This window comes from Syngnathus acus, chromosome 16 (genome assembly GCF_901709675.1).
Source record: "Syngnathus acus chromosome 16, fSynAcu1.2, whole genome shotgun sequence".
Classification (NCBI taxonomy): Eukaryota; Metazoa; Chordata; class Actinopteri; order Syngnathiformes; family Syngnathidae; genus Syngnathus; species Syngnathus acus.
Window position 1 is genome coordinate 5819091 of NC_051101.1, and position 14871 is coordinate 5833961.

Here is a 14871-nt window from a genome sequence, read left to right on the forward strand (position 1 = left end):
CGTACTAAGCAGGCATGCAAAATTGTTATAGTTTTTACTTTTCAAATTGCAGTTGCAGGATAAGTGTCCAGATTATAGATCAGTGGCTCTTAACCTTATTGGAGGTTCCAAACCCCACCAGTTTCATATGCACATGCACAGAACCCCTCTTTAGTGAAAAAAATATTTTTTTTTCTCAAATTCAAGACATCAATGTTTAGTACTGGTGCAGAAAATGAGCCATGCATGAATGTCACCTTGTTCAAAGAACATAACCAACACAATGCATGAACTCAAAACAAATGACATACCTGCAAATCAGTGTGACTTGTGCTGTTGCCTCTGCAAGACCAGTTCAGATATGCGTTGTCACGAATTTACACAATAAATCAGGTTTGTTCGGACCTCCACAGTGGAGGCTCTGCCGAACCCCTGAGACAGACTCACCGAACCCAGGTTAAGGATCACTGTTATAGATGCTATTTACAACAAACTGTAAATGTTACATGAGACTTCTGCTACTGCTGTGTATTTGTAAAGCTACGCCCATTGTTAAACTTTCCACCAATCAAAGATCTTGACGTTTATTTTGCGCATGCGCAGTTTGCACGCGCGGAACTCTCCCGGAACTCAAACAGTTTCTGACACACGGGAAAGCGCCGATCTTTTAATCAAATGTACGGAATTTTAATTCGCATATAAACACAACAAGTAAAGGTTTGTTCATGTTTTTGTGCACTTTGCTTATCCGATCGGTTTTGTGTTCTATTTTTAACGCTGATCGGAGTAGAGTAGAGATTAAGGAACAATAACGGCACCGTAAAAATTCTGAACATAACCCGAACATAACTTGATCTTGACAATTGTTGATTGAACCTGAAGTCACTGCATCATTTTTGTCGCATTTTTCGTGTATCTCATTGCATTTTTTTGATGATCAAAGGTGACTGATGAGCAGCATGGCAGACGACTTCAACCAATCCCTCACTCCCCCAGTGTCCCCTACAGATGGTCTGTGTGAGCTTCCCCCAGCCAGACCACCTTGGTTCTGCTGCTCTGAAGTTCAGGAGGATCCAACTGGGCCACTCTCAAATGAGGGATACACTGCTCGAGGTTCACTGAAAAGGTCAAACCTTTTTATGTTACTTAAAAGCATTTTACTGACTAATTGTATGAATGAACAAAAAATCATACTAACATGAAACGGACCCACCTTGCAGGTTGCTGCTGTGTCTTGATCCAGCCCCTGCAGACTATGAGAGCGACACAGTGGAGATGTTTGGTTTAACCTGGGTTACAGAGACAGCATTGGTTGAATCAACCAAACTACTCTTTGGACTACTCAGGTAAACCAAGACACAAAGCGCAGTTTGTTTTTGCATGTTGTGGATCCATCCTTTTCAGTACCGCTCATCATGTTTTTGTCAATAGGCTAAGACAACCTTTAGTAAACCCATAAAAGCATCATATTTTATGTGACAAAACATATTTAATGTTTGTTTATGCATGTCAGTGGTAAATTAATATTTTATTGGCATGAAACTCTCAATCAAGTTTTTTATCGCTTAATGTTCAATTTCAGACAAAAGATCTACAGGCTTGAGACTATGACACAGCACAGCTCACATGACTTTGGTAAGCATAATTCTATTCCTATAAATTGAGGTTTTGCCAAAATTATTGGCCTGTGAGATTATGTCAAATTGCAGTTACAAAATATTATATGTACAGTGTGGGTTGAAACATGTGTTTTTGTGTCTTAGGTCAAAGAGGCAACCTTCACTATGAGGCCTCTGAGCTCAGACAGCAATGTGTTTCATTTCTTCAATATATTAAAGTCTTCTTACACAGGTAATCTTTATATCAAAATTATCCTAGCCATTGCACTTGACACGGTTTCTATTTAACTTTCATTTATTTGTTCAGATACCTGAAGGTTTCCTGCAGCCTTGATGCACATCCACCCCACCCTTATGAGGAGTTGGAGGGTCAACTTCCATCTGTTCTTGTCGAAGAGTTGTTCGGCATCATTCTGCTCATTGGGCGTCTTAAAGACCTGCCTGCTAACATTCAGAATGCTTTCACTATACAGAACCCAGGAAAGGTACTTCGAGTCCTAACGGTTACTTAATTGAAATTTTGGGCTACATTTGTTATAGGACACATGAGTGAAGGAATACGATGAGTTTCTAGTTGCTGTAGACGTTACGACTAAAAGACAATTACATTTGAAATACAACATTCGTTTAGTGTAGCTCTTTGCAGCACAGCCCACAACCAACATACGCAAGTGCTAGAAGCCCAAACATTGTATAGTGTTACATTCTGCTCGAGGGATATTATGGGTTGTTTCCACAGATTTTTCCTCCCTCTTGGCATTTACTGCACCTTCACCTTGACATCCACTGGTCAGTCTTGGAAATCCTCCACCTGTTTGGCCATAAGATGCATGGTATGTTTGCGTACTCTGAAATACAGTAGCTTAATAACAGATGTAAAAGATTTATACGTAATGAAATGATCACACATTAACAAAATATAGGAAAAACACTTTTTGAAAAGAAAATGTGAGTGTTTAATATACAGAAACAAATATTCAATGCACAGGATGGTCTCGGTCTTCAAGGTGTTTTGCATTGTGGTTGCTGGTGATGTGCTAGCACAAAGAGGTTATGGCTTTCTGACCTTTAGACATGGTCCTGACTGTTATAGCTTCTCTTCTGCCCAGGCCAGGTGGTGTATGCACACCAGTTTGTGAACCTGACGGCAGAGAACTTGACTGATACTAGTCTGTTTGAGGAGCACCTCTGCAGCCTTCTGTGTGACCTTACTGGCCTGGCCATGGGCAAATACAGCAAGGTGGGTGGGTGCTAAACAATGAGGCATTACATCTCAGATATATTACAATGCCCGTAGTATTTCTAGCTTGTGTTAATTAAAATGCAGCTAAAGTGCATTTATCTTGTCTTTTTCTTACCTATAAGAAAAATACACGTGTTAGCAAGCATGTGATTCCAATTCACTCCATGATGGTGATATTTGAGAAGGGTATTTACTGATTCTGTCATTGCGTATTTTTTACAGTACCAAAATGTTGAAATTACACAAGAGGAGGGAATGTCTTGCAAATGTCTCATGAACAGCTCATATATCAAACTTACACAGAACCAACCAACCTTAGACTTAGAGAACAGGCGCGTCAATGTGATGCTTGCTGTCATTTGATGTTATTTGCAGCTTGAGAAAAATAATTTTGCTCTGTGTGCTTGCCGCTGGGACAAACTTGGCTAAACTCTCGTCCTTGCTCTGGGCAAACCACAGTGGTGTTTGGGGAATTTGCTGTGTTTGCAAATAATCATGGACCTTTTTGGGTGCAATGGAATAATTTCCTGCATTTCTTTCATGTGTGTATCAACAGAAAAAGAGTGATTCTACAATGCAAGCTTTTATTTAGAACTGTAGCCAAAATGATTGTAATGTAACTTTTTTTTATTTTAGGTTAGGCCGACAGAGGTTCTTAGCAGTCATCATTACCTCTGCTCCTGCACTAAAGAGCTGTGGATCCTGGTCATTCACCTTTTGCAATATAGGAATAAAAGGCTACACTCACAGGTGATGCAGATGCAAATGTGTGCATATTTGCACAAATGAGATCTATACTCATTAGCTTGTCTCTCTTATTGCTTTAGTCTTTTTGGAGCTATATGAACTCATTATTGAGGCCTCTAGTGTCAAACAAACCTGCAGCAGAACAGTTCAGTGGCCTCCCGACACACTGCAAGGACCCTCTAGGATTCACGTGGTGGCTGCTCACTCATTTAGCAATGTTAGGCCAGTACAATCAAAATGGCATAATCCAAGCAGAGGTAAGAGGCACGACATCACAATGTTATAATATTTAGTACATAATTTTGCGCACTGGCTGTTCATTACGTATATCTACACAATTTCGTATGATTCAAACCAACAAAGATTCCATCGCTGACTATAGTATTTATATTTGGGGCTAAAACCTCTACCTCATATTTGATAGTTCTGTTATTTTACCATATTTTTTATGTTGGTATTACTTGGAGTGCTAATTATTTTTTGAGGTGATACTTGGTGTTAAAGGTTTGAGAACCTCTGGTCTATATTAATAATGCTATATTAAAAATGTTGACTTTTTATCCCTGTGTATCCTACACTTTCATCCATGCTTGCAGAAATCCCTCGATGACAATTGGACATTTGTGGAAGAGTTGCTCAAGTTGACTTGCAAGCCACTGGTCAGCATCATTCCATAACTCATCAAACATGTATTTTTATTTGGTCAGTGTTTACAACTCCACAATCCAATCATAGGGAGGTCTTGGAGAGGAGCAGGTCAGAATGCATGTGCATTGTTGTCTCTCTTTGTGTCTACTGTGGAAACCGAGTACCAGTGCTGTGTCCACCCTCTGGGACTACTACAGCAAAAACCTAGTAAGGTCAAATACTATGTTCAGTGCTTAACATCCAAAATTATCTTTTTTTTTTCTGCTCACCAACCTTTGCCTTTCTTAACATGCTTATAATCAATTTGATGTAATCTCCAAAGTCATATATAGTTTTAATGTTCTCTTCTGTCTCGCCAATCCAGGGTGCCTCATTCACCGTGCCTTGGCTCGGAGTGAGTGGCCTGGGCACTTTGTGCAAGTCCCCTCTGTCTCTGTTGGAACTGGCACACAACTGCTGTGAGCCGTCTCCTGTCCGCTCCCAAGGACATACCCAGCTGTATCGTTCAGCCAGTTCATTCCACATCTTCCTGCGACTGCTGGCCCTGTGCCTGTCCCAGGACAGGGTAGGGGGAGTACCACAGAGACAGCTCAAAGGAAGGTAAAGCTTGACCAAACCTCATTGTGTCAAATGTGCTTTTCCACAACACACATCCAACATCCAATGAGCGAATTAGTCTCAAATAGTTATTATATTTATGATTTTGTTCATATCCTTATTCTAGCAAAGTGATGTGATAACAGGCAAAAGGCACCACCACCCCTATAATGTTATAACTATCTTATGCCTTTCAAAGACGTACTCAGTAATTACATTTGTGAGTAAATTGAAACGAGATGATCATTATTTCACTATTTATACGATACAATGGTCATGGCATGTGTAAGAAAGCCAATCATTGAGTCCTTGGATCATCAAATGACACATACAGGCTGGGTACCCAAATGAGGCAGATAAGTCCGCCTAATGTCGTCGCATTGCAGACATGGGGGCTAATTAGCTAACAAGCGTGGCGGTTAATTCGCCTTAGCAAAGCTTTGGTGGTTTCCAACATGGATAGTAATGGGGCTTGTGTGGAGGGGGGCTGTAGGATGTGTTTGTTAAGCCAGACTAGGCTGGAACATGTCCAGAACATGTCCCCCCCCCCCCCCCTCCGACATCCCCCCTTCTGTTCCTTCAACCAAGGCTACACCACACCAAATCAAGAGGCTGTAATGTATTCCAATTTCCAACAATATTTGGGTAGTCCTGGCTGGCCTAGGGAGACATGGCCATGTTAATGTGAGACATTTTGCGATACGCATGTTGATCCCCAGAACCAGGAATTTTGAATATCTGCTTGGCTGCAGAGAAAACACAGTCTTAAATAAACAAACAGAAACTGGCTACTCAATGCAATCTTATTTTTTTACATTCAGTCACACGCAAAGGCTGCAGCCATCCCCCCCAAAAAGAGAGAAAATAATTAATAATACATAAATTATTGCTTGTTTGCTAAAAAAAAAAATATGTGGGGAAGGGGACCTTGAAAAAAAACATTGCATATTAAATCACATTATTAAGGGGGGGTCACAATTAGGTTATTTTTTCAAAATAGTTCAGCCCTAGATGCACGTTTGTCTTGGGACATGTCACTGCTGCTTTGACCCGCGCAGCATAACGACTTACCTGTACAGGCTGGCATTTCTGTTTGTGGTTTTGGGAGGTAGGGAAAATGGGCTGAGTTATTTATTTTATTTTTTTACAAGGTGTGCAGAATTTGAACTGGAAGCGTGGCAGTGTGTATGTTTGTGTGTGTTTTTATTGATCCTTCTCTGGTGTTGCAGTAAATTGGTTTGGCTGTAGAGAGGGACCAAGCGCCTACTGCTGTGTGTCTGAGTGTCTCTGACATTTAACTTGATCTTTAAAGGCATTTCTCCACAGTGCCCTCAGGATCTAAAAGAATGCTGGGTGTTTTGCTATTCTTATTCCCTCTCCCACCTTATGCTCCCCCCCCACTACACACACACACTTGCAAGGATGGCTAGACACCACAGATTTCCCCGTCGGTGTTGTTTGGGTAGTGGAGGCAGGTGGTAGAGCATCATGGGAGTGGAAAGTTTAGTCACTGAATTCTAAAAAAGGGACATGATACCTCTGAATTGATTCTAAATGGAACTAAATAGAATTTCTTAATTTTCAAAATCACGTTTAATGTTGCACCATGACACTATGTGTTCATTGTTCGCTTTTCCGCTCACTATTGTTTTGGCCCTTTTTCAGGATTTGCTCAAAGTTCTCCTCAAAGAAGATGAAGGAGCTGACAGAGGCCGGCCTCATGAACTTCCTGCTACTGTTTCTGGTGGTTGCCATGAAGGTGGAGCTGGAGGATGTTGCCAGTAAAACCTGTGAGCTGCTGAGCTTCCTCCCATCTGACTGCTCCCCAGGTCACCGCACGCTGGTCTGGAGGGGACAGCTGGCTCTGGTATTGTTATTTCAGGTATAGTCGGTCATCCAAAAATTTTAAAGCATGGTCCAGTCCAGGACATTTGACTCATTTGTGCGAGAGGTTTTGACATACTATATGTTCTTTGATCTAGGAGAGGGGCTTGGATCTTGGCCCTCTTGCTAGTGGATTGGCCACATCTTTCAATGATACCGCCAAGGAATTCTACAATAAAACTACGGAGATGTCTCGTAAACTTGCCCTCTGGGGGCCTCTCGGATCTTACCTGGAAGGGGTGGCCGAAGTGTTTGAAACTAGCACCAGGCTCAACCTATCAGAGGAAAAACTTCTGAATGAAGGCTTTGTTTGGTTGCTGCCTGCCTGCCGTCAATCCGAACTGAATTCTGTACTTGGCTTTCTGCAGACTGTCCTCGCCCAACTCAGGTGAGAGACTAATCATCATCCAGGCTTTTCAACCATCAATGTTTTTTCTCCCGTTTCCTATTATCATACTATTCTGTCTCACACTAGCCAAACTACTTACCAACACACGCTGCACAGGCCATAATTGTGATGATTATATTTTTTCAATATAGTGCAGCCATCAAAATTGGAAAGAACCAAAGTTCCTGCAATCAAAGTTAGAAATGATAAAAACATTCATACGAGACAGGGAATAATGGTAAACTAGATTTTAAGTAACAATGTTGCTTCTTTCAGTAATATGTACATAAAATTACAATAAAATAGACTAGTTGGAAAATTTTGGTTTATGGTATGAAGTGAGATAGGATTGTACTTTCGTGTTTATGGTGGGCAGTTCAGGAATTATTGTGATCGCATTGCTCAAAAAAACAAAAAAGTTAATGTATTACAATTTATTCATCCGGACCCGAAATACTTTAGTTTAACTCATTTAGGGTTTGTGTTCAATTGTCTAATATTGATGTTTCTGAATTCAAAGTAAAGTCATTGTTAATGGACTGTTTTTCTTGACTGTAACTCAAGTCGAACCACTCTGGCTGAGGCAAGGTGAAATGAAGTGTCATTGTAGGCCCCTAAATAAGTTTCTGGGCTTTAAAAATAAAGCAAATGTCATAAGGCAACTTTGCAGTCGTTTGTGCCTTGTAATTGTAATAGTTAAGTTGCATCAGTATATCTCAATAAAACGCAGCTCTTACTGTTACTTAAATTGCTCTGTATGTAATAGTCTTATTCTAGATAATGTTGGACAGGGAATAACATTCACATGCTTTTATTTCACAAACGATGCAATTTACCTAATGTTAAAACACTGCTTCAAAATACGCCTGGAAAAAAAAAAACAACTAGAACACCCATCATTAAGTGTGTGTTTCCGCGAGGATGTTAATAGACTCCGGGCACTCGAGTGTAGTGTTATTGTTTTACAACGTAAAAGCTTATGTTGAAGGGAAAAAAAACAAACTGCTGTTCCTGTAATTTCTCGCAGCCAAGTTTACGTGAGAGTGGTTGCCGCGTCTCTGTGTGTGACACTCAAGCGGCGTGCACGACAGCACAGACGAACAAGAGCGGCATTGGTTACATATTGACCGATTTATGAGAATTGCAAGATAATCGCCCAGATGAATCGGTCGGGCTCTCGTGCCAATTTGTCGTCATGGCAATTGCAAAAGTAGCTATATTTAACACATAAGTCTCTGTATGCACCTACGCTGGCCTCGGGAAGCCAACCAGCCCACCAGTCCCACTCACCAATGGAGTCCTGAATAGTGTTACAAGCCCATGGGACTCTGTCAGGATCGTGTCATGGGAACAGCAGCGCTGCGCTTGGCATGTTGAGATGAAGCTAGACTGAAGGTCATGAAGGCAGGTTCACCTGTAGGACACGAGCTTTAGTTACACATTGGGCCTCAGGTGTAAGAGAGAGACACAACTGAGATGTTGCAGAGGTAAAACTAGATGAATGATGGTGTTGGTTTCCCAAAACCTTCTCAAATGGAGACACAAGGTATTTAGGTATTTATTTAGGTATCTGATTCCTCCTGGTGACATAATGTAAACTATTTAGATCGTGCAAATAATTTAGATTTGTCATACATAGACAAAAATACGCATACAGTAAATTCAAACAGGAGAAATGAGAGACTACAGTGTAAGGTTTGAGTTGCAGAGCCCTCCCTCTGTTACTGATGCTTTTACGTGCTTATTTCTTTAGTTTACACATCCCAGTTTGGACGCACAAAGCTATACAGCGACACACACTAAAAGTGAAACCCAACCTCGGTGTTACTCTCTTATTTCAATGTACACAGGATCTTGTTAGTGCACCTAATTCCCTAACGTTTCAACTCGCCTCACAGGGTTAGGAGGGCACGCATTTGCACATTAATGGCCTAGGTGAGAGAGTGGGGAAGAGAAATCACAGAGCCCATGCTGACCCATTTAATCAACACAAATATTTTGTTTGTGTTACTCTCCCAAATTAAAAATGATTATCAATCTTGGGAGATAACGTTTTGTCTCTGTGGCTAACGGTGTCCCTGTTTGACAATTAATTATTAATTGTGGTAATTTTTTGACAGGCATATTTATCAGGTGCACCATTATACCTATTAAGAGCCATGTGGAATCTGCACACATTAAGATGATTATTGTGCCGGTGGTTGAGGAAGTGCCATCTGAGTGTTCACCCTTGATGGCACTTTTACAAGAAGCCAGTCCCAAGCCTAATTCCTCAGTTTTATTCCTTCTCATGTCTGTCTGGTGGGGGATACCTCTAGTTGATGAGGTGAGCTGGCAGTGGCACAACCTGTTGGATCTGTTTTCAGTAGAACCAATTAACTCCAGTCCCCTCGGCATAATAGAAGGCAGGTCTTCCTCTGAGGTCATTACAACCTCTCACTTGATATCTAGCCTTTTGTTTTTGTCAGGAGAATAAGGGACACATCTCAGAAGTCAAATCAAAAACTCTAGTTGGTGTCTGTCGTGTGTGGTGCATTTTGGGTGACAGTGAAACGAGGTTGAGAACTTGTCTTTTGAGTTGATGAAGTTCATTGGTTCAAGACCGGATCAAACCGTGTCAGTGTTTTGTTGGCAACATGTTTAGTGCGTGCGTGTTTCTGTGTACATGCTGTAAGAAATGTCAGTTAGCGGAATTAAATGGGGTTTCTGACGATACCTTGTACAATGAGGGCTGATGGGTGTGAAAGGCCCATTCCGCAGTAGTAACGAGGCTAATGAATTCAGAGCCTAATCGATTGTCTCAGCTCTCTCTGGATTAGATGCAACCTTGCCGGAAGGGAAGAAGTGAAATGTATGTGTATGAGGGAGGAGGGTGGTACCCTGTACTCGTTGTACACCCCAACCCCTGCTTCCCCACACCCCCATCTGGGCAGTTGAGGGGGACAGGAGGATCACCTCCAGTCTAAATGAGATTACAGCTTCTTCAGCTGCTTATCTGGGCTAATGCCAGCCACTGTGGGGCTGCTCGTGAGGCTGCGGCTAGGGCCAGGGATGAGCCAGAAGAGCCAAAGTACATTGTGTGTACAGAGGATCAGCACTAGGCTCCCCCTCCATACCCATAATATCCTTTTCTCCTTCACCATCTCATCCTATACTCTGCTGCTCCACACCGCAGCACACCACAACCCCCAGTAATCCCCCAGGAGGGAAGAAAGAAAACACTTAAGAAGCAGAGAGAGAGGAACAGTGGAGAAACAGGATTAATAATATAAAAAAAGAAGGTGGGGTGTTGGGTGGTGTAGTTTTGCGCACTGGGTTTGACTTTTGCATTGGACAGATTTGTTTGTCTGTGTTTTTCCAGACGGGCACATCAATGTTGTGTCCAGTCAGGACCCACAATGAACCGACTGACTACCAACAGTGTTGTGAAAGAGCCCCACCTAGCGGTAGCTTCAGCACTCTGGGCACATTTCTTCCCCTTCCTCCGCAATTTACGACTTTCTCAGACCCCTCCAGCCCAGTTGGCAGATGCTGCTGCAGGTCAGTCTCAATGTTATCCTCCATGACAGAAAAAGTGACTCGAGGCTAAAAAACAACCTAAGAGTTGAGGGAAAAATGAATTTTACTGCCTTTTAAATCCATCTAAGAATTTATAAGAAATAGAGGGTGAGGAAGGTAAATTAATTGTGATAGCCGATGACAGGATCAGAAGATGGCACACAGATCATGCATGCTGAAACATGGGCGCCTTTGTCTGAATTCATGTTGTATGCCTGTAGGCTTCACACTTCTGGCATTCGAGCTGCCCGCTTCTGCCCCCCAGGACCTTCAACCCAATCCAGTTCAATCCATCATGCAATACTTCGGCTGGGATGACATGGTTCATCCACTTCTTGTCACGCGCTACCTTCCGCATCTCCTCCAAAACAGGTAGCAAAGCTTAATTTTTTTTTTAAATGACCTCTGATCTGGTCCGTCACATTTAAATGAGTGTTCATGCAAAAGAATCAGAAAGTGAGATTTGTGGTTTACACGACATTTGTTTTAACCGTTTGGAGATTATTTGAAGCCCTTTGGTCATTATTATATCTTTTATTCAGCGAACTGGTGTCCTCACTTAGTGGCGATCGTGGGATCATTGTGTCTGCCTCATCGCAAAGTATGTCAGTCCGGGCCTGGTTTCGGTGTGTTCTACAGCAACACCTTGGTGGGTCTGAAAGCAGAGCAGGTAAAACCAAATTTAGTCCAAGCTTTTTTTTTTTTTTCTCGTGTCTGTTTGGTGCAGCTGATATGGTATCAATTCCCACTCAATGCCCCATTTGCAAATGCCTTGTTCGAGACTCACAATCAGTCTAGGATTAGTGATTAATCTTCCGATTAATAAAAAAAAAAAAAACGCAATGCATAAAATAAACCCAACCTTCTCCAATACATTATGATGGATGTCAATCATTCCTAGATTTTTCCCATTTGCAAATTGGCCTGGTCCAAATTCTCTGAAAATTGGTAAAAAATGTACCCCCACAATTGGTAAACATGCCAGAAATTGGTATAAAGTCAGGGTTTAGCATACAACAGCTGGCAGCAAGCAGGTTAGGTTCATTGAATCTGTTACCATGGTGACTGACTTGGAATTTCTCTTACTCGTCATCTTGGACTGGATAATTTAGTTTCCCTCATCTCAGGTTTAACCTTTACAGAGTTTTCGCATAACCTGATTCTAGCGTAGTCCCCACCTTATTCACGTGAAGATGGATTATTACAAATTACTAGCTGTTGGTTTTCCTTTTTTTTCTTCAGATATTTTATTAGCTTTGCATTAGATAGGAAATTCAAACCCTGTGCTATTTGTGCCTGACCGACCTGATAGACCTCGCTTTGGAGGAGCAGCTGTGTGAACTGACCCGCCTAGTGCTGATGCTTCCTGAGGTGGACGGTCTTTTGCAGAAAGCGAACCTCTGTCCTACAGCCACCGTGACAAAGCCCACCTCAGCCTTGGAGTTGTTTGTAAAGGTAACGCATCGTCATCACTGAATTTTGTAGAGAAAGCAACCAAGTGTGTTTACGTTTGAGGACAAATCAGATTAGTCTCATACAAATAAGACAAACACTGTCATACCTGACGTTTTATGTGTAATACGTGTGTATCACGTGAAATGTATTTTGTGTATGTCCCTGCCGTATTTGGCCTACTATAGTACATCAAAGATGGAAACTTTACTCACCCATTTGCTTCTTTCTTGGGTCAGGCTGTAGGCAGAGTGTACAGCGGACTGCAAGTTTTGTCTGAACGTTCAGCCATGGTGACCAGAGCGCTGGACTACATTGGAGACGTCCTTAAATATATCAAACCCTCTTTTGTCAGCAAGAATCCGAAAGGAATTCAGCTAACTTATTGGGCTGTTGGTAAGAGTCACATGACGTCGATACTGACCTCTGACATGGAGGGTCAAGAAATCGTTGTTTGTTTTTCTTTCTTGGATCATTGTGAGCCAGGCTGCGTCGTGAAGCATTGGAGCCACCTGCTGGTCACATCCAAAGCGCAGCAGTTGCTCTTCCGCATCGTGGATCGGCTGCTACTCCCTCATAACCTCTCTCAGCAAGACACGGCTCTAAGAAACAGTCTGCCACTCTATCTACAGGTTTGGGTCCATATAATCAGAAGACAACTGTAAACGAAGGCATGCATTTATGCCTGTATTAAAATTCCTGCAGGGTCTGTCAGTGGCTTGTAGTGTGTCCCCGTCACAAGGGGCGCACCTGAAGCAACAGCTCCATTCCATCATCCGAAGATATCTTGATCATTTCCTTCCCGTCTCTCCTTCGTTGGGTAGTATCACCAATCATCCCGTGCTTCTTGGCGCATGCGAAGCCATCCCAAACGGCCCTGGGGCCTCGCTGAGGAGGATTATCCTGCAGGTCCTCTGGTATGACTCCAAAATGAAATCTGCCCTGTTTGAAATGTCAACTCCCAATTCAGTTGAAAACATATTGACAAAATATGCTCTAACAATGTTGGAATGTTTTTTTCTCCTATTAGCGAGAGCTTCCTTCAGTTCAAAGGTCATTGTCCTCCACCTCGCCTCGTGCCCGTTCTGTTATTCCTGTGGGAACTTCTAAGACGTAGCAGCGACTCAGACCCTGACCTCCTCACTCTACCGCTTCCTTCTCTACTGCGCTGCTTGATGCTGTGCAATGACCCTCAGGGTGAGGTTTAGTTGATTAGGACTTGCTTCCACTTTTTACTTTACAGGTATCTCTAAATAAATTGAGGGAAACTTCTATGAGGTAATTATACAGTTTGTTTAATAATTATTATTTTTACAGTCCCAACAGAGGCCTCAGTGGGAAACCATAATTTCCATGTGGCCCAAAATGAGTTTGACACCTTTGTAAAAGTGAAAATGCCCTGTGATTGGCTGCCGTTTGCCCAAAGTTAGACATCCAAAAAGTTTAATATGCTACTTTTAATCAATAATTAAGTATAAAAAGATGTGTTTATTTCTCAGTCAACTGGAATTATTCTGCGGTGAAGTCTCATCCATGATATTTTTGTGCAGCGCGGAAGACGAGCACAGATGCAGTCCAACTTGTGGTAGAACGTTGTGCTGCGGCGTCTGCACAAGGACCAAGCGAGCAGCTGATATCTGTCTTAAAGTAACTTTTATTCATTTGTTGCAGTCATCGCACTTAGGAGGCTCCTTGTCATGGTTTTACCATCTTTTTTTTTTATCTTCCAAGGTCATTTGTGTCAGAGAATGAGCAAGTCTATGACAGGCAGATTTACACTGTTCTGGAGACGGTGGCTGTTTTAGATCCTCCTGTTGTTGAAGCCTTGATTCCCACCCTGTCTCTCACTCTAAGAAACAACGAACACAAGAGAGGACTGGGCAAGAATGCCACCTTAAGGTGAGCAAGCACAAGAATCCACTGCATTGTTGTTGCTTTCTTTAATTTGATGCCTTCGCTTCTTTGTTTAAACAGAAGTGCATACACAAAACTGCTGTGTCTTCTCGGGGAGAGTGGGCAGGCCGAAATATCAAGTTTGGAAGAAGACTAAAGTGCCAAGACCTAAAAATAAGCTTGAAGCATCTTTTTCTGCATAATATTATTGTTGTCAAATATTAGCAACATAAATGTTAAACTGTGGAAAAAAAATGTTTGTATTGACTTTAATTGATGCTTTTTTTTCCCTACCCAGGTCCCCACAGTAGCATTACAAAATTGCACTTGCAAAATTGTTATTCAGTACTTCAGCTGTTATACAAGAAAAGGTTGTCATTGATTATGTGAGACAAACTTTAAAAAATTAAATCTGCAGTGTGGTCACTAAACTAGAGGATTGATACTGGTTGTTAATGCCTATTGAATGTACATGTACTATAGTCATGCAATGTATGCGTTTGACCAGATTGTATATATTGTAAAGAAGGTGTGGACTTGAATTTGTATGAACATATCATTTGCAATTAAATTAGTATTTTAAATTTCAGATGATTTGTACTTTGATACATGAAATGAACACAGTTAGATGCTGGATAGGTTTTGTAGATTGGAATTCTAAATTCCACATACAAAGATGGATGTAGGCAAGCTTAGTGATCCCTATTAGGAGGGAATACAGTGTGTATAAAAGGCATATTATAAAAGGCATAATATTTCACAGTATGTCCCATTGCAAGCCATAGAAATTTCTTGCAGTGTGACTTAAGTTTGCTCCTAATCACAAAGGCATGGTCCTGTCTGCCACAATCACCAAGTCTCTT

At 41.7% G+C, this 14871-nt stretch overlaps 1 protein-coding gene across 2 annotated transcripts; it reads left to right on the forward strand.

Annotated features, from left to right (window-relative positions):
* Positions 1-588: 588 nt before the first annotated feature.
* Positions 589-14597, forward strand: mms22l (MMS22-like, DNA repair protein). Of its 2 annotated transcripts, none has more exons than XM_037273728.1 (26): positions 589-696; positions 923-1105; positions 1200-1325; positions 1562-1614; positions 1743-1830; positions 1906-2083; positions 2338-2431; positions 2708-2838; positions 3478-3591; positions 3669-3845; positions 4185-4247; positions 4324-4443; positions 4601-4836; positions 6499-6715; positions 6816-7105; positions 10467-10645; positions 10885-11035; positions 11206-11333; positions 11976-12118; positions 12355-12511; positions 12602-12747; positions 12821-13032; positions 13146-13312; positions 13666-13762; positions 13847-14014; positions 14090-14597. In XM_037273728.1, the coding sequence occupies exons 2-26, from the start codon at positions 930-932 to the stop codon at positions 14163-14165; spliced, it is 3687 nt and encodes a 1228-aa protein (XP_037129623.1). In that variant the 5' UTR covers positions 589-696; positions 923-929; the 3' UTR covers positions 14166-14597. The 2 variants fall into 2 exon arrangements, with proteins under 2 accessions (XP_037129623.1, XP_037129624.1); XM_037273729.1 differs by having other exon boundaries at positions 603-656.
* The last annotated feature ends 274 nt before the right edge of the window (positions 14598-14871 follow it).